The sequence below is a fragment of the Microtus pennsylvanicus genome, chromosome 22, assembly GCF_037038515.1.
Source record: "Microtus pennsylvanicus isolate mMicPen1 chromosome 22, mMicPen1.hap1, whole genome shotgun sequence".
Lineage (NCBI taxonomy): Eukaryota > Metazoa > Chordata > Mammalia > Rodentia > Cricetidae > Microtus > Microtus pennsylvanicus.
This window is the reverse complement of record NC_134600.1, coordinates 34,555,303-34,583,262: the sequence shown is the minus strand read 5'-3', so window position 1 is coordinate 34,583,262 and position 27,960 is coordinate 34,555,303. Positions and strand designations below refer to the sequence as shown.

The window sequence follows — 27,960 nt, the reverse complement described above, 5'->3', positions numbered from 1 at the left end:
AAGGAGACTTACTATAAATAATATCTAGAAAAGTTTATTTGAAATCAGTGTCTAATCACTAATTTATCAAAATCAAAAATAATCCAACGAATTGATCTGCTCAGTGTAGTATAGTTAATGTTGTAGTAGCCATTTCTAAAGAAATGGAGTTCATAGAGGAATTCTATAAATTATAGCCCGCCTTATAAAAGTGATTGTATCTTCATACATCTCATGATAGAGTAACAGTTCTTTCCCACTGTGAAGACACAGTAAATCAGAAGCAACTGCTTCTCCTACATGAAAAGTGTTTGATTCACAACTTAAAGACAGTGCTACAGGAGGTACTAAGAAACTCTCTCACGTGGGCTGCAGTAACAATCCTAAGGTGACTGACACCTGGGCCTTGACACAGTCATCTCTTGAGTGGGCGTCGTGGAGAGGATGTGACATGCCCAGAATCATGTTAAATATCTTGGCCAACCAAGCAGAGCTTTCTCCAGCTTATACGGAAGTCAGACGTTCAGAGCAGGAGGGCTCCGTGTGTCCCCACGAGGAAGGAGATGGCATAGGAAAGAGTGACCCTTTGTGGAAGGCAGCGAGACAACAATGTCACACAGGCATAAATAATGCGATTTCCCTATAACGTGAGTGAACCTGGGAGCCTTCTCCCTGCAGCCCCAGATAACATCCAGCCGAGAGACGCACGGAGCACAACGCCCACATCACCAACTATAAGCTGCTAAAGGCCATCTGAAGCCGTTAAATCTGGTAGAACTGTTCTCTTGCCCCCATCCAAGGATTCGCTTTTTATTTCTTCAGTAACTTGTAGCTGATAAATTCTGAAGTAAAGCCTAAGTTTTAAACTGTGTGTCACCTGAAGCAGCAGGAGGACGCCTTACGCTGCTCCGTGCAGGTTGTGAGCCGTTCCTTTGCGTGCACATCATGCTCTCTGTGTACACGCAGTGGCCACGCTGGCCTTCCAGCCATCACAGGGTGCCACGGTGCCAGAGTCCAAGAAGTCCTTACGTTGGTAACGGCTCTAAGGTACAGTTGTGATGACATTTGCATCGGGTCTGACAAAGAGCAGCCACAAAATGCTTTAAGGAAAAATGTAAAAGTCGTTGACTTGGTAAGAAAACAAGTCATACGCTGAGGCAGCTGGGCCCTATGGTCAGGGTGGATGCAAGGGTGGGACCCTGCAAAGAAGGAAGGAAGCATCTGTTCGCTTTGGAAGAACTGCCAGAGTTTTGCTCGGAGTATGTAACAGCTTAGTTGAACAGAAAAGGCATTCAGCTGGCATGTGTGTTATTAAGAAACACGGTTTACAGGAGTTGACACTGCCTGTGGTTTCAGGCATCCCGGAGGCCTCAAACATGTCCTGGGGCTTCTGTAACTTGGAACACAGCAATAGAAAACAAACTGTAGTCAAGTGCACCTTTGTGGAACTCCCGAGACAGCTCGCCAGCATTCCCGCTGATGCTGCTGTCTGCTACACCACGTGAGAATTGACAGACACGGCGAAGCCGTTTTCAGTCCGACAGTTTCAGAGACTGAAACCAGCTCTGATGTTTAAAACTCACGGTGCCTTTGGGGGCGACGGCGGTTATCCACCTTTCCTGACTCCTTGCTTGATTCATGAGTCCTGAAATACAGAATTGTACCACGTCCAGTTTAGTAGCCAAGAACAATATTTAAGCAGACTAATCTTACTTGTTTATCTCAAAAAGGCAGAAATGCCTAAGAATGAGCACCTTGTGGGAAACAAGTCAGTCAGGAAAGCCGTGAAGAGCGTTCACTCCGTCAGAACTGAGGTGAGTTGTCACACTGGTTCTAGTGCAGGCCGGGACAAGAGACTTCTGCGAATGTGTCATTAAACTATTGCATCTGAGGTGCACAACACAGTCAGTCTGACAAGTGTGGAGGTCTGGGCAATCAGCTCTCTCCCCACAAGACAGCGAGCACATCAGCCCTCCTACATCTCCTCACACACTGTGATCTATCCGTACCCTGTCCCCCACAGGCTGCGTTACAGGCTTTATCACCAGCTGCACTATGGGAAGGTGGAAGCTTCCTGAAGTGGATCCCGTCGTACGTAAGTCTTTGGTCACGGGAGTGTGCCAGCCCCTCTTTATGCTCTTCTCATTCTGCAGCCCCGAGGTGAGCAGCTGCCTCAGCACACACCCACAGGTAAAGGGGCCGCCTGCTGATCAGAGACTGGAGCTCCCCAAACTGTGAGCTCAGATAATTGTTACAGTAACCGAAGGCTGGCTAACATACTTTCCTGCCCAGGAGCCAACTGTTCCCTCACCCCACAACCTAGCAATCACTGATCTGCGTGGTAACTGTGATTATTTGTATTTACATAAAAAGAACTGTACTTTTAAAATTTTCTGTTTTTCTTTTTCCAAGGTAACTGAGGCTGTATCCATGTCCACATTGTAGCAGGCAGCTTCCCTCAAGCATCAACACTTGTTGAGTGTTCACGGTGGTATCTGTAGAACTTCGGGAACAGCTCCTCCTCACCCCCGTTGTCCCCGGGCCTCAGCTTAGCCTTCTCTCTGCATCCTGCTAAGCCTGTTTCCCCCTCCTGTCCTGGGAACAGTGGCAGTCACACAGTGAGACGTTTTCTCTCTCCCCTCTGCTGCTCTAGTTACTGATCACCTCTGCCATCAACACACCCTGCGTAGTCTCTCAACCAGCGACGACGGAACCAGAGGGAGCTGTGGGTATGTTCCCGCATCCACCATCAACACTTCCTTTTTCCTACGGTTGTTTCCCTGTTAACACCATGAGACAGTCTCAGCTGAGGACACGTTCCTTTGTAATATGTGGTCTTTATGTCACACTCCAGGTTCTCTGCATTCTCGCCTCCCTTCCCTTCCCCCTGAACCACAGCTGGGAGCGTGTCCTGGACGCCCTGCCCCTGCTCCAGAGCCACTTCCTGGGCCGCCTTCCCATGCGCTCTCCTTGCTGTGTTTTCAAAACACCCAAGCCCGCACACCTCACCTTTGCTCCTCCTGCCCCTCCCACTCTCCCGCGAGGGTTGGCTTCACCCCTGCCTTTCTTGTGCCTGTGCTGCATTTGATAGGTGGGTCTTACACTGGCGGGTTTTCTACAATACAGAACTTCTTTTTCTAGTGATTCAAATAAACATGGAGGAAAGACTGGAATTCCTTAACTTTTCATCGTTGAACATCTCTTAGCACGGATAATAAAGCATCAACAGACGTTCCTGGCCTTTTCCTTAATATCCAGCCTTCATCACTGCCTCAGTATGTGTGTTTGTCTTATGGAGTAAGAAGCCGATCAGCCCACTTCCTCCTGCAGCAGGAGAGGCCAAGAGCAAGGCTGCTGCTGGTTACACACGACAGATGAGTGACTTCAGTGACCCTCCACACTCCACGGCCGGACATCACAAACTTCTGTCCTGCCAACAGGTACTCTGGCCTGCGTCTGTGCAGATGCTCGGCTGACTTGTGTGGTTTACAGATCCTTCAGGTCCAAGTCTGGCAACACACCGGAGCCTAGTTCCAAAACCTTATCCTTACATGTCTCTCTAAAAATGGAGACATTTTCTGTGGATAAAGACAGGGCAGATGACCATTCTGAGGCAGTGTATTTTCCAGTAAGTGGGAAGGACAGTCGTCTACACTGCTCTAACTCTGCCGTTTGCCCTCTAGCCTCCTGCTCAGATCCCCCAGTATGTCATTTCCGGTTCCTTTAGTTAACTCAGAACATACCTGGGGTTTTTTTGTCATAAGAATTTAATGAGTGAATTCATGTAAAACACAAACAACAGTATCAGCCATTGCATATGCTGTATGTGAGTGCTAGCATCACTATCTTACTTCTATCAGATGCAAAAACATTATTAAATTGAGCAATTCTTGTATCAAAATAAACTATAGTAGTAAAATGGAATAAATAACAATAGAACTCAATACATTTGGTATAGGTGAAATATGACTTGATGGAGTAGATTATCTATTTTTTCCTAGTTGTATCTGAAATGTACCTCTACCTCAGTGACATTCATCACCCAGAGTAACTGAACTTGTCTGGTCAGTATTCTGCGGGAAGCATCATGCAAATCTAACATCTGTGCCCCAAATAACTTCTAACCTTTCTGGCATGTGAACGTCACACTTTAACTAAACACTACAGAACACCAGAAAGACCAAATCTGAACTATAGGCATAAATGAAAGAAAAGACTCTGTCGTCAGTGTCACTGGCCATATTTAATAAGATCATAAAAGAAAATGTTCCCAAGTTAAGGAAAGACAGACACACGTAGCACACGGCACACCAAAGGCGGGACACAAGCAGAGGGCACCGAGAGCTGCACAAAGAAAGAACACAAGTCCCACACAGAGGAAAACCTACCAGAAGCTGACTTCTCAATGGAAACTTTAAAAGTCAGAAGAACCTCTAAGAACATATCCTAAAATACCACGGTTACCAATCTAATTACTGTGCCCAGGTGTAGCGAGCTGCGTGGTGTCACACCTGATGGAGATGTATAATCAACTCCTGAGATGGCTAAGGCCTGACCTATGCTATGATCACGCAATGATCATCAGCTGCCTGCATATGCGTGAACCTATGGGCAGTGCCCACCTGGCAGTTCGGGGTTGGCAGCCCATGCCTACTTAAGGGCTGGGAGAGGTTTGCCCAGAGAGAGAGAGAGAGAGAGAAAGGGAAGGAGAAGGAGATAGATTGCTGTGAATAAAGTCCTGAAAACTGCTGCAAGAAGAGCTCCGGGTGTTGCGTTTTTCCTTGCTGGTTGAGGGTGGACGCGACACCCAGGAAAACTATCTGCCATAGTCAAGGAGAAATAAAAACTTGCCATGGTATAAACAGGCTGAAAGAAATCGTCTCCACCAAACCAGCTCCACTTCAAAAACACTGGAACCAGTGTTGCTTTGTACTGGAGAGAGGAAGGAGTAAGTGTAGCCAAGAGACCAGAGAAAGAAGGCAGATGGAGCCTTAGTTACTGGAACACAACCCAGGGCTAGGAACACAAACTGAAAACAATCAATGACACGTCTACAACCGAGATACACCTTTTCGATAACTTTACACATTCACGGCCTCAACTCTTTAGCCAGAAGACACGGGCTGACTGTAAGAAAAAAAAAAAACAAAAACATCTTTCTGTTGTCTACAAGAAACTCAGCTTTGAAGGCTGACAGAGCGGAAGGATGGAGAGTGTTGTAAACACAAGGGGCCTGGAAGTGAACAAGCTGTCACTACCCCAAATGTATATGCACCAAGCTGCAGAGTACCTTGAACCCAGTAGGTGATTTCACCACTCAGCTTTCACCAACACACAGGTCATCTGGACAAACAAACTGTATAATGTCAGAATTGAATGACTTATCCACCAAGCTGACCTAACAGGTCTACAGGAAATTCTACTCAAATGCCAAGTACAAGCATTCTACTCAGCAGCCCATGGAAACGTCTCTAACATAGATTGCATCCTGGGACAAAAACCAAATCTTAACACAATCAGGACAAATGATAAAATTCCATGTATCTTATCTGGCCATGGTGCAAAAAAACTTAAAAGCAAAAGCAAACAGTTTTCTCATAATTACACAAACTTGGAGAGCTGAAACAACACATTACGAAATGATGAATGAGTAAAGAAATCAAGAAAAAAACATTCCTGGGACTAAATGAAAATGAAAACACAGAACAATAAAACCTCTGGGGAAGAGATTAAAAGTATTCCTTAAAAGGGAAATTCATTAAGTCCTAAGTCCCACTGCTTACATTGAATGAACTCAAATAAATGACTTAGTGATACAACTCAAGAATTTGGAAAAGTAAAAACCAAACAAAATCCAATATATGGCAGGAAATAATAAAAATCAGGGCAGGAATTAATGAGATAGGGTCAAGGAAAATTCAAGTTAAGAGCTGGTTCTTTGAAAACATAGGATTGAAAGTCTTTTGGCCAAACTAACCAAAAGAAAGAGATGATATACATTAGCAGAATCAAAAATCAACAGGCAGAAATTACAACAGATACAAAGAAAGTCAGAATACCATAAGGAAATTCTTTAGCAACCCATACTCCATTAAGTTAGAAAACTTAAATGAACAAATGCCTGTATTTATCCAAACCACCAAATTTAAACTAGCCCAAGCCCAGAGAGATTCATAGCAGAACCAGAATTTCAAAGAAGTGCTACAACCAGTACTTCTTAAATTATTCAAACAAACAGAAACAGAAGCGATACTTCCAAACTCCAATGAAGCCAGTATTAGTCTACTAGGCAAATCAGATAAATCCCCAAGAAGAAAGAAAATTTCAGGTCAAAATTCCTGAGGAAGCTGGGTGATGGTGGTGCACGCCTTTAATCCCAGCACTTGGGAGGCAGAGGCAGGCCGATCTCTGTGAGTTCGAGGCCAGCCTGGTCTACAGAGCTAGTTCCAGGGCAGGATCCAAAGCCGCAGAGAAACCCTGTCTTGAAAAACCAAAAAAAAAAAAAAAAAAAAATTCCTGAGGAACATAGACACAGAAATCCCCAGTATTAACACTTGCAAGTCTAATACAGGCAAATTGTATCCAGGAGCTACAGGGATGGTTTAACATATTTTTGTTAACAAATACAACAAGACATATAAGTGGACTGGGAGACAATCACATGATCACCTTTATAAATCCTAGACCTATGTTGAAGAGTCTAGGAATAGAATATAGAAATATAAAGTTGTAAGACCAAACACATTTTGGGAGAAAAAAATAATAAAGTTGGCAGCCACTGTTTACTCTAACAAACACTTTCTGCCTTAAGAGCAGACATCCTGACAGTCACTGTGAACAGAGGGCTCCTGCCTCCCAGCTTCCCAGCCAGACAGGTACTGGAGACACAGGTTAGCTTCTAAATGCGGCCTCTAGGGGATCCTCTTCCTGTATGCCTTGCATTCCTTCAGAGACAGTGAAAAGCGGCTGGGTCAGCCACAGGCTTTTGCAAACATCCTAAGTTAATATTCTAACATCCTATAACCAAACGCTGTAAAACTTCTAATGTAGTGTGACTTTAAGCCTGACCTCAAGGCTGTATGAGCTCTCTGGCCCACACCCTGTGCTTGATTTTACTACAAGAGGAGGCCCAGAACCAGCCCCATGACCACAGTTTCAGAATCTCTGGCTGTGGTCACAGCTATAGCTGATAGGCTTTGTGTGCCCCATGGTGATTTTTTCTTTCTCAAGGATAAAGCTCGCTCTGGTTGAACAGACTTTGGTGGTCTGTCCTCCATCACTGTGTGAACCGGGACCCCTTTGCCTTTGGAAGCTTGTCTCCATCCCCTCAGCACAGAGTCAGCCTCTCCAGCTGTGCTGGACCCTGATGACGTCATCAAAGCCACCATGGGCTCTCTTCCCATTGGTTCTATCCCTCAGCGATCGCTTTCTTTAAGTGCCTGATGTCAGTGTCTTCAAAACTGATGAAAAATGTATTTTACTATTCCTCTGTCATTGTTTCAGGTGAGAGGGAAACTTAATCCCTGTAACTGCATCCTGCCTGGGAGATTTTTCTTTTCAAAAATATTATACAAGTCAAATGGTCATGGCCCACGCCTTTAATCCCAGCACTCGGGAGGCAGAGGCAGGCGGATCTCTGTGAGTTCAAGACCAGCCTGGTCTACAAGAGCTAGTTCCAGGACAGGCTCCAAAGCTACAGAGAAACCCTGTCTCAGAAAAAAAAAAATGTTGTACAAATGCTATCAGCCTCTACAAAGATCACAATGAACAGAAGCAAATCCTGGCCCTTTTGGTGGACATGAACAAAGGCTCTGTCTGTCTCATTACCCATGGTATTTCCAAAACCTCACACTCTGTTAAGGAAATATAAGGACACAAGTGTTATGAAAACGGTTCCAACATTAATTCTCTATCAGCATATTTTAAGTAAATGCTTTGAAAAGTGTACAGGCCAGAGAGATGGCTCAGCGGTTAAGAGCACTGGCTGCTCTTCCAAAAAGGCCTTGGGTGCAATTCCCAGCACCCACATGGCGGCTCACAACTGTCCAAAATTACAGTTCCAAGGCTTCTGACACCTCACACAGACATAACATACGTGCAGGCAAAACACCAGTAGACGTAAAGAAAAAAAAAAGCCTTCCATACATACACCTGATAGCATTGTTTCCAGTTACTGAATCTCCCCAATATGATCCTAAATACACATATGCCACTAACAAATTACTTCTGTATATTCAAAAACAGCAGTTATTTCTAAAACTGTCAAAAGACTGCACTTTTTTTTCCTTATTTGGAGCAATACAATCTATCCTTACGTTACAAAATAGAACCCAAGGACTTAGGTCACAATCCAGCTTCTTTCCAACCTCTGGCCCGATTCTCCAGTGCGTGGAGGCCAGGGGATAGCCCCTGGATTGTTCCTCGGGTCCTATCCACCCAGTATTTTCAGACAGGTTTTCTCAAATGCCTGGAACTCACTGAGTCGGCGAGACTGGCTGGCCAGAGAGCCCCGGAACCAGCCTGTGGCCACCTCCCCAGTGCTACGATTACTTATGATAATCTGTTTGTTTGTTCTAAATATGTGGGTGTGGGTTCTGGGGTGAAACCTAAGTGCTCATGCTCATAAGGCGAGCATTTTATTGGCTGAGTCTCTTCTCCAGCCCTGGTTTCCACTCTAAGCAGTAATACGCCGAGAACTTCAGGGCGTGGAGCTAGATACACCACAATCAAGTTCATAAGTAAATTGATGAAACTGGATTCTAAAACTCAGTAGAAACTTGACTTTAAGAACACCTTTTCATATCCATGGCCATGGTCTCACAGGTGAGCCTGTAGCACATGGACACGGGCAGTTTACTTCAGCATTCTTCCTGACATTGTATTAGAATTTAAAGAGAAATGCTAGCAATAATTTTAGTAACCATTAAAACAAATACTTAAAGACAGTATAGGCATTAGTGTAGCTAGAAGTAATGAAAAATGCACAGAAATTATTCAAGTTGTGGAACTGAGCCTTTGCCACACCAAAAGAGAGAATTTACAGTGTGCACAGCAAACAGGATTCCTGTCTCACCACGCAGTTAACTTAAGGCTTGTGTAATAATGTAAAAGGCCCAGATGTAAGGACAGACGCACTGAGTGACCCTACGTGAGTGAGGTCTTTTCTACGGTGTCTGCGCTACGTCACCGACAGTCACTGGAAGAACGACGTCAAGCACACGGGAACTGCCGTGAGCACTGCCACTCACGCATGCGCAGTGGCCATCTACCCGTGGTTCTACGCAGGTTCCTTTCCGCGCACGCATGCGCGGTGACCATCCACCCACCATCCACCCACCGCAGTCTGCTTACCTGTGACCGTCACGTTGCCACCTTTATGATCCTTGGCCATGTCGTGAACTTGAGCGTCTGCATCCACAACCACTTCTTTCCCTGATAACTTTAAATAAGCTCGTAGAGAAGATGGGGCCTTGACAGTAATAGAGCCTGCGGTAAATTTAGAGTAAGACAACACAAATAAATAATTGTAAATTTCATTAAAATATTGCTCCTGATTTACTGTTTTTCTCCTCAGTATACCGATGTAAACAGCAGCGAATTCTCTTCCTCCCAGGCAGTCGAGCAACCTCTGAAAACACCTGTCATGGCTCTGTCAGGAGTGCGGGCATCAGAACACGAGGAACTACCAGATCTCCTTTGCTGACTCCCCACCCAGCTGGCCCACACCAAAAAGGGGCGGTAATCACCACATGCGTGCAAAGGCCCGGACAAGTGCTATTTCATTTCATGAAGTACGGCGGAGGGCCGGCTTAAGTGCCCACCACGGCTGCAGTCAGAACGCAGGTTCAGAGCAAGGACGACCAGCCTGCTTCAGTCACTCTGATGCTCCCACATCACTGTACCACGTGACCCACAGAAGCCTGGGCGTTCAGTCATGCTAGAGCGCAAGGAGAAATAACAAAACCATCTGGACTCCAGCTGACTAGCGGTCAGCTACAGTATTTCAGTGCGGTCTGCTGGTTATCCCAAAGGAAGATTCTAGATTCTAAAGGACTAAATCAGAGAAAGTACTCCGTTAGCTGTGAGATCCTGTGAACAATCGCAGTGCGGGGTCACAGCACACACCTACTGCACAGCACCATCGCTGTGAGATCCTGTGAACAATCGCAGTGCGGGGTCACAGCACCATCGCTGTGAGATCCTGTGAACAATCGCAGTGCGGGGTCACAGCACACACCTACTGCACAGCACCATCGCTGTGAGATCCTGTGAACAATCGCAGTGCGGGGTCACAGCACACACCTACTGCACAGCACCATCGCTGTGAGATCCTGTGAACAATCGCAGTGCGGGGTCACAGCACCATCGCTGTGAGATCCTGTGAACAATCGCAGTGCGGGGTCACAGCGCCATCGGCTGTGAGATCCTGTGAACAATCGCAGTGCGGGGTCACAGCGCCATCGGCTGTGAGATCCTGTGAACAATCGCAGTGCTGGGTCACAGCACACACCTACTGCACAGCGTCATCGCTGTGAGATCCTGTGAACAATCACAGTGCGGGGTCACAGCACCATCGCTGTGAGATCCTGTGAACAATCGCAGTGCAGGGTCACAGCACACACCTACTGCACAGCGCCATTCGCCGTCAAAGTAAAACACCATGTTCGCTTGTTGTACAGAAAGAAAGCTTGTCTCCATGGCCATCTGTACTAAGCATAAAGATGTCTGGTTGGCTAGATCAGGATCTAATGGGAGATAACCAACCACCTGTCTCCCAATATTACATCACACCTTACATCATCCCTGTCTCCCAATATTACATCATTACATTACACCATCACATTACATCATCCTCTCCTCTCATTACATCATCACATTACATCATCCCTGTCTCCCAATATTACATCATTACATTACATCATCACATTACATCATCCTCTCCTCATTCCACACAAGCACTGACAGTCCAGTTGGCTCACCTTCCTGTGAAGTCAGTGCCACTTCCTCCAGCTGGCTGATATAAACATCTATGGCACCCTGCTGACTTGAGGCCTTCAGACACCCAGAGGATGAATCTGGGAGAGAGAAAAGCATAACCATGATTGTTCTTGATGGGATTATAAACTTGAAATAAAGGCCCTGCTTCAACGTATGGGTAAGAACCCACAGACCTTGCGAGGCTTTTCATTTTCTGCATAGCAGTGTTACTATTTTTATCAAAATGTAAACAAGTATTAAAAGTTTAGAAACATACACCCAGACAGCTAACAAAACTTACCCACAGAACTCTGAAAATGCATCTCTTCTTAAACTTTTAATTTAACTTTTTACGTGTATGGTGTTGCTGGTAAGGAAGAATGTCTATGTACCACTTGCCTGCCGGGTACCAAGGAATCCAGAAGAGGGCACTGGGCCCTCTGAACTGGAGTCACACAGTGAAGGCTCCATGTGGGTGCTGGGAACCAAACCCAGGTCCTCTGGAAGAGCGCCAGTGCTCTTAACCCCTGAGCCATCTCTCCTGCCCCACGGTTCATGGCCTGAAGTCTGGCTGTGGGAAGGGTGGTAACAACTGGCAGCCAATGCCAAGACCAGAAAGCATCACTTAATCATTCAATCATTGAGCTTATTCTCAAACTGACAAATTTAGTAGATCACCAGTATTAGCCAAAAGTGTTTACCTTGTGTTCCATCTATATAAACAGGGGCAAGGTTAGTGAGACAAGTCAGCGTTTCTCTTCAGCATCCACAGGCTTTACTGCATTGCTTGGAGGGCAGCAAGGGTGTGGAGCAATCACAGAAAGCGGGGAGGCTGTTTTCTGTTTTCAGTTAATACTTCTGGACAGGTTTCTGGTTTTGAATAGGTATCTTCAAGTCAGAGTAAGGAAATCCTAACTTAATCCTTCTATGGACTCAAAGTTCCCCATGTTGTCAATGTCTCTTGATTTCAGCAGACCAACAGGTTCAGGTCAAGGGGAAGCGAAGTCAGAGACAAGGAAACTGGAGCATGACTTGAGTGCCAGTGCTAAAGGTCATCTTCCCTACCCCCACGGCCACCGAAACTTTAGTGCAATATCCAGCCTGACCGCACTGAGAAGGCCCCCGCATATTCTTTCCAGGAGCCCCTCTTAAAAGCGTATTTTATCAAGGGCTTTGCCTACTTCAATCGAGAAGAACAGTGGTGAAAATCAGGTGAGAAATAGTATCTTTCATAAAATATGGAGAGAAAATATATTATCCACAGAGGCAATGCTTTTCTTTCAAATTTTAAATAACTTCAATCAAACTTGGAAGTGAATTATTCAAGATCTGGCACAAAGATCATTTAGAATAATTTGTCTCCAATCTATACCAAAAGGTCTTTTATCAGACGCCAATTATTAGTTTTCAAGTGCCAAATTTAAACATCAATGTAAGTAAATGAGGACATCAAAAATAAATACCAATGTAAGTACATGAGGACATCACATGTAAACACCAATGTAAGTAAATGAGGACATCAAAAATAAATACCAATGTAAGTAAATGGGGACATCAGATGTAAACACAATATAAGTACATGAGGACATCACATGTAAACACCTATGTAAGTAAATGAGGACAGTAGGTAAATGACAGGAGACAGAGACTGGCTACAACATTGCTGGATGAGTACCAACAGAAACCTCTGATTAAAGAAGCCGTATAAAATAGATTACGATCACAAACATGCAGGCTTCCTAATGTGTACACATGTCATCCCAGCCTGAACAAAGTGCTTGAAAACTAGTTCTCTGGGAAAGGGGGCTCTACAAGAATGTGAGGTGAGCCACAAACAATGCTTTTATTCCCTTCACCACAGGGAAGATAATAAGTTACAAAGTAATCATATCTGAATGTTATCAGTGCTGAGCTTTGCTAATGTCTCATTTTCAAATCTGTCAAAAAAAAAAACTCAAGATGTGTTTCATAAAGAATAAGCACACATGTGACATTTAAAACCTATGTAGAAAACATGAAATCTCAAAGCTGTAGGCAATATATGGCTGCGGGCAGGACAGTAAGTCTTCTATAGGAATGAGGGCATAGTAGGCTATCTGATTCCAGTCAGCTGTGCACACGCGTGTGCGCAAACACACACACACACGTGAACTCAGTAGCCTGTTTTTATGAACACATACACGTGTGTGTAAAACAGAGGTCATGAATTTGAGGGGGCATTGGAGTTGGCAGGGTGAGAGAATGGGGTGGGGATGACGTAAACACAAGCACTCATGGATGAAACTCTCAAAAAACTCTCAAAAATTTTAGATTAATAAAACCCAGCAGTTTGCACTTTAAAGTTATGCAGCAAAAAACTTTCTGTAATATGATTGTTGAAATGATAAATTAATCATCTAGAGTAAAATGATGACTTTATCCACAAGAATTCCACACTTTAAAGGTTATACGGAGAAGCTGACGTGAAGAAGTCCCACAGCTCCCGGAGAACAGAAACTACAGAGAAGACAGGAGTACATAGACTCCCACAGAGAATTATCTACCAATAGAATTGTGGACAAAATCTTGTCTTCCAGAGACCACTGAGCTGTTTTATTTTTAATAACTCAAAAGTGAAATATTGATGTCAACCAGCAGCTAACACCAGGCTCAAGCAAAGAAACGCGTAGTTGTAGCATATTTCGTTGACAGGAGAAAAACAACTAAGCTTGAAAAGTCAGCATTTTAAATGTGTTGTTTTCTTCTAGATAAATGGAAAACTTCAAAATTGAATAAGCATGTTCAAAGCAAGGTTTTAAATATTTTTAAATTTAAACTTCCAAGCTATTAGGAGGGACAAGTTGTTTGTTGCCTGGTTCATATGTTCTTAAAGCTACACAAAGTGCAAGGGCAGGCAGATTTTATACACAGGACGGAAGAGTTTGAAAGGGTAGAAGTTTTCCATGGGGTTCCCTCTAGGTATTCCACAAATAAGAAGGGGTAAACAGTCCTCAGGGGGTGTGTGAGCCAAGCCACGTTCACCTTCTTAAAAGATGAAACCCAGTTTGGCGATGCCTTGAAGAGGTCACAGGGAACAGACTCTGCCAGCACTCCTGTCCCATCACCAGCTCATCGGCCCTGCTTTCTCCTGCTCACCCATTCTAATTTCAGCATGGTCTTGTCTCAGAAAGAGATCCCACCGGCTGAGCATCCTGAACATGTGATATCCGCCATCTGAGCCTTCTCGGGACGGAAGCGACACACACAAGGTTCTAAGACCTGGTCTCACTTTGTCTCCCACCACACCCAGCACACCATCAAAGCTGAAAAACCCACCTCATTCCTAAGGTTTGTTCTTGCCAGCCCTCTGTGTGGGAGCTCTTTACACATCATTTTACAAGCCTTTTAGTTGTTATTTTGGTAACCTCAATTAAAATGTCTCTCTTCTTCCCTGAATGCCCAACTGCAGTAACTTTCTTTCCATAAGCAATCTCTGTCCCATTACCCTTACTTCCTCATTGCACCCACGGTGATCTGAAATCACTTTTTGTTATTTATTTACATGTCTGTTCTTTTTCTCCGGGCACTCAGACTAATATATTCCCACTTAGTAAAAGAATTCCTGACATATAGACACCCATAAACACAGACGAAAAAGGTATTGGCATGCCTAATGGTTGACATCAAATGATATCAATTTTGGAAACAATTTGCACACACACACACAAATAAGTGTATTTTTTTTCAAAGAGTGAACGCAGCTGTTTAAAGAACTCAAGAAATTTATATGATTTCCTTTCTTAATACTAGGTCCAGGGCATTTTCTCTGAGTGGACACATTCATCTTGGCCTGTCTATACATATCGAGTAAGGCTCGTGAGATGAACTATAGATTTTAATAAATCATCACAATAACAGGTGTTGTAAGCCATTACCAACCAGCACCTTGACACATACCTACTGTAATATTACCCTTCTTGCTTTGTAATACGATATTTCCTGCAAAAGAGAGAAAATGAGAATTTCACATTACTAGGGATAGTGAAGAAGGAACCGTGCTACAGAGAACCCTAGTGCACAGCTGCACACCCACAACGCCACTCATACTACTACTGCCGCTGTGGTCATTCCTGTCAGCACCAGAAATCCAGCCAGAGAAAATGACTGGGGGATATAACCTCCTCCTCTCTTCCCACACTGAAGGGTTTACAGCATACCTACAAAACAATCACACATATACATGGAGAGAAAGCAATGACACCCTGACAAAATGTACTTCCCCCACCTTTTCAACCTAAACATCAACCCAGTTCACTAATTAGACAGTACAAAGCCAAGTTTCAGCCAAGAACACAAATGTTTCGTGGAAATGTCTTTTTCTTCCAGCCCCGTTGCCACATCTGTTGGATTAAAGTAGTTTCTGAGCCAAGTGTTAAAGTGGTTTGGGATAACAATAATGAATACACAGATGTATGACTAACAAAGAAAAAGGCTTCAAAGCTTTCCACTATGCAGTGAAAATACGTTTTCCAGAATTACGGTAGGGTGTTGCAACCATTCCTCTCAGCCTCTTTAGTTTAAAAACAGGGTTGCTCTTCCCATGTGTGTCTGTAGGTACAAGTACCCCCAGAACCAGAAGTTCAGAGCTTCTCTCTCCAAACTGTGTGCAATGACATCATCTTTTCTAATATACCCTACAACTACAGAAACAAGGAATAACTTGATTCAAAATTAGTCAATTCAATATTAATTCAAAATAAATCAATCAACTGAAAATTATTTCATATATTTTGAAAATAGTATGTCAATTTCTGGAAAAAGTAAAAAGAAAGGCACAATTCATGTGCCCCATCGTCAGACTTGCATGATGGCAAAGTGGCTGTAAAGGTGTAACACCCATCACCTTCATGTGAGCACAAGACAAGGGGTGCGTTTATGTAGGGTAAGAACATGGTTTTAATGGGGAAGCCCATGAAATTATTTTTATGTCTTAGGCCACTACAAGGCTTCGAAGACCTTGTGAAATGTGTCGGGTACACATTACTTCACTGGTGTGCTCTACAACGCATCCAGCTGTCAGACCGCGTGAATGCGGTCTCAGCACCGCGTGTGTGCAGACGAGAGTCAAAAGCAGTCGCTCTCAAATGCTCCCACTAGTCCTCCCTCGGAGCACCCACGCTCTCTGCGGGATCCTCCATCACGTGCAGTCCAGACAAAGAGAGCGGGAGAAAGGTGCTGGGTGGTCACCTCCATGATTCGGTTATAAACAGATTATAATTCTGTATTTCTGCTACTCTCATGGAAGTCAGCTGTAACACTGTCAACTGCCCTTCGACAAGGAAATCAAGGGGCCTTTGGCTAACAGGATGAACTGCATTCTAGCAACAGCCATGAGGAGGCACGGAGCCATATTTACTCCGCCTGAACAGAGAGCTCACGGCCCAGGATGACATCATGATTATAATCCAGGAGAGATCTTACGTCAGAAACCCAGCTAGGCCGCTCTGAGACATAGTTTTACAGTCACCTAGCCAGTGAGTCTAGTCTCATATACACAAGAAAGCTGATCCTATACACAAAATAGCCTTAAATTAATGTAGCAAAATACTATTTTTAGATGAAAATATGACTCTCAAACTTGACTATGATATGAAGTCTTGAGAAAATGATTATTACAGCTATAAACCAAAAGCTTAAGGTCCACAGAGAATGAAGACCACTTCTCATTATAGTGACATGTGTCTGCTAACATCCCTCTGGAATAGTAGAGCCCTACTACACAGTCAAACACAGTGGAACAAAAGGCTGGGGATCTGAGAATGGTTATAAAGAATATTTCAAAAATATTTTCACTGGGAAGTGGTTGTGGACACCTTTAATCCCAGCTCTCGGGAGGTAGAGGCAGGTGGATCTCTGTGAGTTCAAGGCCAGTCTGGTCCACAGAGCGAGTTCCAGGACAGCCAGGGACAACAACTGGAGATGGGTGGAAGACCTTCCGCTCAGCTATGTGTCCTTTAAAGGTGGGCATCACTTCTTGCCCAAGTCCACACTCCTGGCACCTGGGAATCTGGCACACAGTTGTCAGCCAGTAACCATGTTGAACGAGTAAGTTGAACTGTAGCAGGGCCTATGACTCCCCCTGCAGAGCCCATCAGACCTAAAATATCTATTATAGTAGATACAATACCTTAACTATGATCACCATAGTAATGTGATGCTTATTAGAAGTCACTTAAAATATGAAATTACAAGTTATTACTATTCCACTACTACTTACAACTAAATGCACACTGAATAACACCAAAAAAGGTAAGAAAAGCATTTGTTTTATTTGGATATAGCTCTGCTCTATTTTAGGTTCCAGTAATGTTATCAGTGTAGGGACTGTTGAGCTCAGTCATCAAACTGAGGTGGAAGGTTATTCTAATCTCCTAAACTCTCCCTTTCTAACAGAAGACCACTGCTAGCCCGACCAGCCCTAGCCAATTCCCAATTTGTTACTTGCTAGCCTGACCAGCCCTAGCCAATTCCCGATTTGTTACTTGCTAACCTGACCAGTACTAGCCAATCCTAATACAACTTAGATTTATGCTCCCTGCTAAAACGCAGGAGTGTTGCAAATGTACAGACACCAGCATTCCGCCTTATTAAGGAGTGAAATGAGCCAACCATCTATGGGAAAGCGGTCAAGCCCACGCTTCCCGGAAGACGGACATTTAGCAGACGTGCACACGCTGAACGCACTTCTTCCGAGGACTAAGCGGGTCTTAATACCACCAGCACGTATTTCAGAAAATACAGCTGGATTTGGATCAGCTGCTCTGTGGGAACACAAAGGGGCAGAGTGGCACTGACCGCCAGCAGCCCTGGCCATGTCTCTCACCATTGTGGTCTCTCTACATAATGCGAACATTCACTAAGTGACGCTGTCCTCTGTGGAGACACGTTCGGGACATCACAAGAAGATACTTAAAGACAACTGAGATGACACAGTACTAGAGGACCTCTGCCAGCACAAAACACATGAATGCACCGTACCCGACATTAGTACCACAGAGTTCCTATTAACCTTCTTCACTTTTACCTCTCCTATCATAAAAAGTAACCACTAAGAAATCTTGTTATTAATACTGACTTTATTTCATTTTCTTGATATTGTTTTTCTTATAAAAATCCATCTTTATTAATACTGCCTTTATTTCATCTCTTTATACATATCATAACTACTGGGTCTGGAGAGAGAGCACGCACATGCTGTACACACACGCATACACATGCACACACAATGTAAAATAATACAAATCTTTTTTTAAAAAAATCAGAATTACCATTAGCTTCATATATAACAGCATAATTTGCAAATTCTTGTTAAAATAAATTAAAGTTAGCTTGTAAGTTTATTTTCGTAGATTTTTTTTTTAAAAAGATAATCTGCAACTAATTATCTAGAAGGCCCGTTCCCGATCTTTCTTGAACTATACACTCATCTCTTAAATTTTATGCTGTGTGAAAAGCCTGAAATGTACTAGGCCCTTTTCAGCTTACCATGAACATTTCCTAATGCAATATCCCCAGCAGCCGAAGACAAAAATGAAGATTCTGTATAAAGATACTTGACTTCCAGTAAACCATCCTCTGTAGCTATATTAACGCAACTTCCCTGAAGTTTATCTGCGGTCACACTCTAGGTAAAGAGAGACTGCAATCAGTTCATTATAAAACAAACTGTAACAACCGGAAGGTCGTCTAGAACAGCAGTTCTTACCTGTGAGCTACAACCCCCACAGCAGTCACACATCAGATACCCTTCATATTAGATGTTTATGGTTCACAACAGTGGCAAAATCACAGTTATGAAGTGGCAACGAGATAACTTTATGATTGAGGGTCACCCCACAGGAGGAACTGTACTGAAGGGTTGTAGTGTTAGGAAGGCTGAGAACTGCTGATCTACAATGATACCAACTCCATGAGAAATACACATCTCCTTGACAAGTGACTCCCAGCTCTAGCTGCCCAGACAGTGAGCAACATGCACTCTCCTGCAGAATGGGAAACAGAGCCAACGCCCGAGTCCTTCATTTATTTATGCCTTCTTTAGTTTCTCTTAACAATGTTTTATGCTTTCTTTGTAGAATTTATCTTACTTGTTTATTCCAACTAGACATTCTTAAAGTGCTATTACACAATGCAGCTCTTGAAATTTCATGTTATCTTCTTGATGTTTATATTTGAACTTAATCTAGCAACCACAATAAACTCACTAATTCCAAAGATGTATTTGCATTAGAGAAAGTCCACATGCACAATTATATTCTCCAAATGATCACTCTGTCTCCTCCCTTCTATTACACATTCTTATACTGATTGCATGCATTCCCTGTGCTTTTCTTATGTCTGAATCCATCTTCCATTTCAACAGTAACAGCAGGGAGATGCTTGTTACAGAAGGTGTCCTGTGTGTATCTTTTATCTGATTAATGATCCAATGTACTGCCATTCCTATATAAATCTCAATGCATTTTGAGCCTCACCTGCTTAGATGCTGCTGGGCTACGTGGCTTTTCTCACATGTTGATGTAATAACTATAACCTTCTAAAACTTTTCCACTTTGCATTTAATAAGGCAGTCGCTTTCCAGTGAACAAAGTGAGAGGAATTCTTATTCGTCCTTAAATGTCCCTAACAAAATTCAGTATGTGTTTGTTTCAAATAATGTTTGCATGTAAAACAAAGACAGTTGGGAATTCCACATCATCTCTACCATGTTATAAACAAACGTGTTAATATGAAAGTGTTGGTACCACACATTCAGTTACTATGATGACTTGCCACTGTTCTGCCCAGGAACAGTTTGAAGTAGTACACGGGGCATTGAAACCAGCAGTACCGCTGTTTGAACACAATGACACCGGCTTCATCCCTCCTCACAAGCTTTCCAAAAACTGTAAAGAATGCTAACAAATGTTAGCAAACAAGATCGAGTTTCAAGAATGAAATACTACAGACGATAGTATAAAACAAGAAAGAAAAGTACTTAGTGGATCTTAGGGGCATACGGTAAAACTGCTTCCCCTCTGGATTCACAGTACGTAACTTCTTGTATTTTTAACTACCACATTGCTTTTTAACTACTTGTTTATCTTAAGTTGATTGCGGACTGAGAGCCAGCAGGGCTACAAGAGACACCCTGTCTCGAAAACTGGAAAAAAGAGGTGGGGGGGAGAGAAAGAGAAACAACCTTCCAACAAAAAAGTCTTTACCTACAAACTCTACTCATGAAAACTTGCTTAATGTTCATACTCTCCAAGAATTTCTATAAAACAGGCAACAAAATGGAATATTCTGGCCTTTCAACAGGGAACAGGGCTGTTTTACACCAAAAGAAGAACATTTACTGGAACATTTAAAGCACCCTGAATCAGCTAAGGAGCACTTCTACCTAGACACTGCCTGCTACCACGTGAATAAAGCTACGTTTCCAGATACTCTTTATGAGGGTCTGGAGAGTACCAAGGATCAATACTGTTCATTAAAAGTGAAAAACACCCCCAGGAAGCCAGAAAACACACTGACGACCAACGCCAACGAAAGCAAGTAAAACCCCAGCACAGCGCAGCTGCCAATCATTCATACAATTTCCCAGAAACCCTAAATTCACCCAGGGTCACAAATTAGAAAAATTAAATTTGGGTTAGCTCAGTTTACAGCAAAATATTGACAAAAATCTTATTTATAGTCAAAAATATTACTGGATAAAAGTATCACATGCAGATTGTCTAACTTAAACTGTACACTGATTTTTAACAGAAATTATTTAAAGAGAGGACAAAAGGTAGATCAGAGAATAAATACCTTCCTGAGAGGTATTGCTAAAATTAATTTTAACATAAGGAGGGATTTTTCCCTACACTTGGTCATTATGCACACACACACACACACACACACACACACACACACACACGCACACCTGTTACAAGTAACAAAAATCAAGTATTTAGGAAGTATGTGACTCTGTAGTCCAGACAGAAGTGACAAGTGTATCATCAGTTTAACTTGCAGTCACATAAACTATCTATGCTCTTTCTTAATTTATAAAAGGCCGATTCTGAAATTAATAATACCATTTAGAACAGCCACACCACTGACCGTCCTGTTGTTTATGACGTCCATTTAATTTCATTATCCCGTTTGAGTAAGTGCACTGATACTTCCTTTCAAACAGCGCCATGCAGGGCAGGGAAGTGCCGGTGATCTCTCCTACGGCTCTTCCTTCATCCTCACGGCAGGCAAGCCCTGTGTCAGAGGCAGCCCCTTCCCTGCAGTAATGCCTGAATCTTTCTATCAGTCTTCTCAGACAGCTCCATTACTGGGACCGCCTTTTCCAGACAACTGAGACACAGAAATGTTAAGTAACTTGTCTTAAGTCTCAAGACGTAGTAAGCGGTTGAGTCAGGAAGTTTAATCCTCAATATGTGCTGTTAACCAGTAATTATATTTTCTATGTTTTTAAATAAACTTTTAAATGTTTTAAATATCTATACTAAGTCTTGAGCACATCACCATACTCAGGAAAGAAACGAAAGTTCCGCAGGAAGAAGGAGTGAAGAAATGTTTGACACCCATGTCAATCAGGACAAACTAACAACTAACGTGGCCATGTCTGATGGAGACACAGCTCACCAGTCAAGCACGGGCCCCGCGTCTGGATCCCCAGCACCCATGTGAACCTAGGACCACCAGTTTATAACCCCAGCGCGGGGAAGGTGGACATAGCAGATCCCGGAGCTCACTGCGTCGCCAAAGTCCAGGGCTCCTGGTTCAGTGAGAAACTGTCTCCAGAAACAAGGTGAAGAGCACTTGAGAAAGACACCAGTGTTGACCCCCACAGAAAACATGGGATCTTATGGTGGCATCACATGTAATATCACACGTAACACTACACATTACTGCAAGGGCTGACTGTTGTACTTCTACGGAGGTGGTAATCTGACTGAAAAAAAGCTAAGGGTCATCTCCAAGGGCATGACCTAAGGCTACAGGCTCTGGAAACACTTGCCTAGTTTAATTTAAAAGGTTTATCATATATTTAAATACTTGTTTTAAACAACTTCCCACAGATTCTCAGAAAAAAGTAATGGGAAATTGACAACAGCAAGAACAATGCCACAGCCCCCCCCCCCGAGTCCACTGCACCAGAGACAACGCCACAGCCCCCCCGAGTCCACTGCACCAGAGACAACGCCACAGCCCCCCTGACTCCTCTGCACCAGCAGAGACAACGCCACAGCCCCCCTGACGCTACTGCACCACAAGGGGCCAGCAGATCCCCGTGAGCAGCACTGCCAAGTCTGACAACCCAGATGGGAGGAGGGGAGCACCAAACCCTACTAGTGTCCCTCGGATCCCCACGTGTGCACTCTGGCACACGTGCACACCTGCACTGTGCACACACACTCACACTCACACAAATAAATGAATAAATACCATGTGATCATTTTTAAAAACTGCCAGCAACGAGCTACAGGATAAGCTCATAACCTCCAATTATTTTGTAAGCTCCAAAGCACTACCCATCAACAGCAGCAGCTGAGAAGTCACAGTCCCCAGACCTTAACTTTCCTGTTAGCAGCATGAGAAACAACTGGAAGCAAGAAAACAGCTTACAATACACACCATCTTTCTGTGACAGCAAATCTCTGAGGCGGGGGTTTGGGGACGGTGGTTCTGTCTCCCAGCGCCATCTTGTGGAAACACTAGAGCTGATTTCAGATGCTTTTTCAAATTTTATATGAATTCTCTGAGTACATGACGGATTTTGAGCCTATCAACCGCTCATTCCACCTCCAGCTCATCCAGAGGCCCTGCTGTCTTGCTGCCTCTCCCGACATCATGTCCTCTAATCAGTGCTGACCATAACTGCACGCGTATCTCAGAACTGACCCTCGATCGGTCAGACAGCAGCAAACCCAGGAGAGCACAGTGTTCAAGGAAATATAGCACCTACACAAATCGCAGTTCCCATAAGTGGAATTACTTACAATTCATGACCATCAAAATAAAAGTCTCTAAAGAGACAAGTCAGAATTAAATATGAACTAAATTAACTATCAAAGGTATTAAATCACGCACTAAAATTTATATTACAAGCTTTAACCACTTCAGTTCCAAACATGAGCTTGCACTAAGAAGAAAACGTTCATAGCCAATCCTATGGAAGCTTCCCTTTGGGAGGCTCGGCAGCAGAGCTGAGGTCCCTGAGTTTCAATCTTACACTGTGATGTGAGGCTTTGATATCTATGTTTCCGTAAACAGTTCCCAGACAGATCACGTTGCCTCCTTTCGTTTGGACACACAAATTTTGGCTCTGAAAAACAAAACAAAACCCACAGAGGGTAGTGAGTAAACTAGCACGATACTAAGGAAACATTTTCTTCTGTGCATGTCCATAAAATAGGCCAGGAATCAGTTGTAAGGGAAGTATGAGAGAGCGAAACCAACTGTTCTCACAAGGGTTTGTCTTACAGGGTGGTTAACACAGCACAGTCACAGATGTGAACCTGAAACCCAGGTTATTAACGAACTTTCTAGAACTCTTCAAAAGTAGCTCTGCTTCCGTATCTGAAGCTCTCAGCTGAAGTGGATTTCCGGAGTCTCTCTAATGTGTGACGCTGTAAGCAGACGTCCACGCCAGGCAGACATGAGAAGCAGCGGAAGTAAGACACAGGGAAGGAAAGAAAGGCAAAAAGCCCTGAGGCGAGACGTAGATGAAGAGAAACAGGCTAAGTTATAAGCACTAGCAGGAAAAGAGCTTAAGCTAAGGCCAAGCATCCATAACTAACAGATCTCCACGTCATTATTTGGGAGCCCCCATTATAAGTGGCCCCCAGAAGAAAGCCTGCTACAGAAATACCAGCAAACTCTCTAGTGGAGGTATAATTTAAAACATTTGTGGCTAAGACCAATCTCATTTTAAGAGAAATGGATGTAAAATTGTTAACTAAAAAATAGATGAATTATCTGTTGTTCTGCAAAATTAGCTGTCTCATACTCCAGTAAAGCGCTTCTCGTATATTAAAAATGAGTGAAACAGTGCTCACTTTGGCGCACATATATTAAAACTGGAACGATACTGGTGTAGGAGTTCCTTCTGTCTATGTGTTGCTTTCATTGGTTAATGAATAAAGAAACTGCCTTGGCTTAGTTGAGAGGGCGGAACTTAGGTAGGCGGAGAAGACAGAACTGGAACAAAGTGAGAAACGCTCACCTTCACAGCCTCCAAGACGCTGGCCCCCTGTGCAGTGCTGATTTCACAGCGATCACATTCAATATTCTGTACCTTTACAGAGCCGGACCCTGACGACTCGATATTCAAATCTAGAAGCAAAGGCAGAAAGAAGGAAGAAGTGAGTGCCTGGTCTGAGAGCATCTTAATATTCCCAGATACCAGGTCCTCAGGGATTCACTACAGTACAGACATTGCGGAGTCGTTACCATTCAAGGACCAAATGCAGGGCCTTTCCAATGGCCTCTAGAGACTGTATCTCCTGGCTGGCTGATCTAAAGAGAGGAAACACCACAGCTGTGGATAAAGGGGCGGAGATGGCCGTTCTTACAGGCTGGTACTCAGGTCTCACGTGCAATAGTTTAGGAGCTCCCAGCTCATCTAAAGAACCCACACAAAGGACGAAGGACATGGCAGTGAACTAACGAGTCACCAAATGTCAGGAAGGTCAGCTCGCCTTGACCTACGTTCCAGAAGATTTGAAATACTGATCCCCTAATCAGAAGCATATCACAACGGCATGGGTGAGTGTATGTGATCGTGACTCAGGCGTTCAGATTCTACTCCTGCCTTTCACAAGCACAGAATGGGAATATTGCCATACACCTATATCATAGGGTACTTGAAACAAGTTTTAATAGCCAGAACCCCTTTCCAAAACCTAGTGAATAGAAGAACTAAAGCTACAATATTGTGCATAAATAAGAGGAAAGTTTGAAAAATAGGAATAATTCTCAGCCTAGTCACATAGTGAGTTCCAGGACAGTGAGGGCTCTGTAGAGAGATGCTGTCTCAACAGACTAAACAACAACAACAACAAGATTCTAAACAGTGATAATGAATGTACAATTCACATCAATATCAATGATTCCCAGAGTACAGCCTAGTCACATAGTGAGTTCCAGGACAGTGAGGGCTCTGTAGAGAGATGCTGTCTCAACAGACTAAACAACAACAACAAGATTCTAAACAGTGATAATGAATATACAGTTCACATCAATATCAATGATTCCCAGAGTACAGCAATAAATACTATTGTCCTAGTTACTGTTGCTGAGATAAAACGCCGGGCAAAACCATTGTGGAAGGAGAGGGTTTATCACATAGCTAACAGTCCATCACGAAGGGGAGTCAGGATGAACTCAGGGCAGGAACTGAAACAGAGACCACAGACAACACTGCCTTGCTCTCCATGGTTCTCTCAGCAAGCTTTCTTTATACAAACCAGGACAACCGCAGTGGGCTGAGCACTCCCACATCAATCATACATCAAAAACTGCTTCACAGTCTTGCCTACAGGCCAGTCTGATGAAGGCATCCTTCTTTTTCAATTGAGGCTAGGCTCTCTCTTCCAGGTGACTCTAGCTTGTATGAAACTGATAAAAAAGAAAAAAAAAACCGAGCCTTATGTTCCACCCAAGCAAGTTATTGGGACCCAATGCCACAATTCTAATACTTACAGAAGGAATCTCCTCAGTTGCATTGCAATGGTTTAAATTAGCAACAACATACTGAGCGAGAAGAAAAGAGAATAAAAAGTCAAATGCTGATATGACCATAACTACACAGCTTATTTCCCAACTGAATCCTGTCACACAGCAAGAGATAGGCAGCCCTGACAAACACACAGAAGAGGAATGGGATTCTGCACACGCTCTGCTCTTTGGGGAGATGCTCAGATGAAAAGCTGAGGCTGGACACCACAGCAGTGATGCTATGTCCAGTCCACTCAGTCACTCCTCCGCAAGTCAGAAGAACAAATAACTAGCTATATAGATTAGAGAGACCTACGGAACACAGGCCTGGAGACAGTACACTGGAAACAGGCTTCTGGTTAGAGCTAACGAGATCTGGGATTGCCAGCGGAGGTAGCATCCATTTTCAAAGGTGCTGTCTTAAGCTTTGTTTAGCTCTCCGTTGATACCCACCTCTGGTGGCTTGAAAGAAAACATCTCCCAGAGGGAGTGGCACTAATGGGAGGTGTGGCCTTGTTCGGGGAAGTGTGTCACTGTGGGGGTGGGCTTTGAGGTCTCCTATGCTCAAGTCATGCCCAGTGAGACAGACCACTTCCTGCTGCCTGCACAAGTTGTAGAATTTTCCACTACCTACCTCTCCATGGCTGCCTGGACGCCATGTCCCACCATGATGATAACGGACTGAACCTCTGATTGCCGTCATGGTGTCTCTTCACCGTAACAGAAACCCTAAGACACCACCTCAATCTGTATGTGGTAGAGCCTCACCAGCACCTTCAAGTTATTAGATTTGGAGGGCACAGCCTCTTACTCATCTCGGTTAGTTGAGATGCAAAAGAGCATAACAGCTGAGCCATTCCAGCCAGCTCAAACCCTAGCTCCATCTCTTTGTATTTCGGGTGAAAAGGGCTTCTAGAAAGTAAGTTTCATAACACCTCTGGGTTTCTTGTTTGTTCGTTTATATTACTTGTTTTATGATATTTCCTAATGTCTGAATTTCCTCATCTAAAATGGTAACAATGAGTATCTACTCTATAGCGTGACTGTCAGGGCTAATAAAAATAACCTCATGCTAGGTAAATGCTGTTATGATCATCGTCTTTCTGCTCCAGGAAGAATGGCGGCCTGGGGAAGCCTTCTTAGAAAAGGATGTGTGCACTTGCATCTGGGAAATATCGGGACCCAAATACCTAAGAAATATGTTTTGTAGGTACTATTATGAATTTCCCAGGCAGCCTTACTAATCGCTTCAAAGCTCGCTACTCCCAGAGAATTTACTTACGCCTAACGGGCACCTACTAGCTTGGGCGTCTGCTGGAAAGCAAGTACGTTTATCCGGGTTAGTAATGAGCAGCTATACACAGAGCTGAGGAGGAAGCCAGCCCCACGATGTGAACAAGGTGGACACCGAGTCACTGAATAGGTTACCAAAAAACATCAGCACTGAACGACGAATCATTTTGCTAATGGCTGTGACCAAGAAGAACACGGGGTCTCCACAAAGTCATTAGACTTTGCTTATTCCAAGTCATGCTTCCATTCGGTTTTAACTGAAACTGGGATCCTGACTCTTGGATACTATTCGGGAATCCAAGAGTGTCACTTTAGAAAAGAGGGCTCCTGAATGGGGCCAATTAAGTCAGAAAACAGGGTGGGAAGAAACCTAAGACAGCGGTGCTACGCCCCACACCCGTCTCCACTTCACTTGCCAAACTTGACAGGCGCGTTCACCTCCACCGACGCCCGGGGGTCGATGTCGTCGGACAGGATGGCCATCTCCTGCCGAGCAGCGTCGTACTCGACCTGCAGGCCGTCCAGGCCGCCCGCCTCGAGCCCCACGCCGCACACCGCCACCTGCACGCGGTCGCCGCCCGAGTGCGCGTGGGGATCCAGGGGCCGCACGAGCAGGTGGCACGGGAGCCGCGCCTTCAGCCGCCCGAACGGGCTCACCGGCAGCGTCCACTCCCTCCGAGGCCCGGGGGGAGCCGATCCCCGCCGATCCCCGTCGGAAACGCACGACCGGGCCCCGGGAGCCCCGAACCAGGCGCCCAGCCGCGCTCGTAGCGCGCATGGCGGGAGACGGCCCAACATGCCCGCCCTGGGCGCCCGAGCGCCAGAACCCCGAGGCTGCCTCGGGTCAGCCTGGAAGGGGACGGCTTTGCAGCTGCAAGACAAACCCGGTAAAAAATTAAAACTTCAAAGTGCCTGGTGGACACCTGACCCGAACTCTTCGCCTTCTTCCGCCCCTTTGGCGGAGGCCGCTGG

At 44.3% G+C, this 27,960-nt stretch overlaps 1 protein-coding gene across 2 annotated transcripts; it reads right to left on the bottom strand.

The window, feature by feature from the left end:
* Window positions 1-18: 18 nt before the first annotated feature.
* Fam185a (family with sequence similarity 185 member A) lies at window positions 19-27,932 on the bottom strand. Of its 2 annotated transcripts, none has more exons than XM_075956322.1 (8): window positions 27,405-27,932; window positions 24,203-24,312; window positions 23,210-23,302; window positions 18,481-18,619; window positions 14,893-14,934; window positions 10,959-11,054; window positions 9,331-9,465; window positions 19-1,624 (listed from the first exon to the last, which is right to left on the bottom strand). In XM_075956322.1, exons 1-8 carry the CDS (start codon window positions 27,784-27,786, stop codon window positions 1,512-1,514), a joined length of 1,110 nt encoding a protein of 369 aa, XP_075812437.1. In that variant the 5' UTR covers window positions 27,787-27,932; the 3' UTR covers window positions 19-1,511. The 2 variants fall into 2 exon arrangements, with proteins under 2 accessions (XP_075812437.1, XP_075812438.1); XM_075956323.1 differs by having other exon boundaries at window positions 27,427-27,932.
* Window positions 27,933-27,960: the final 28 nt, after the last annotated feature.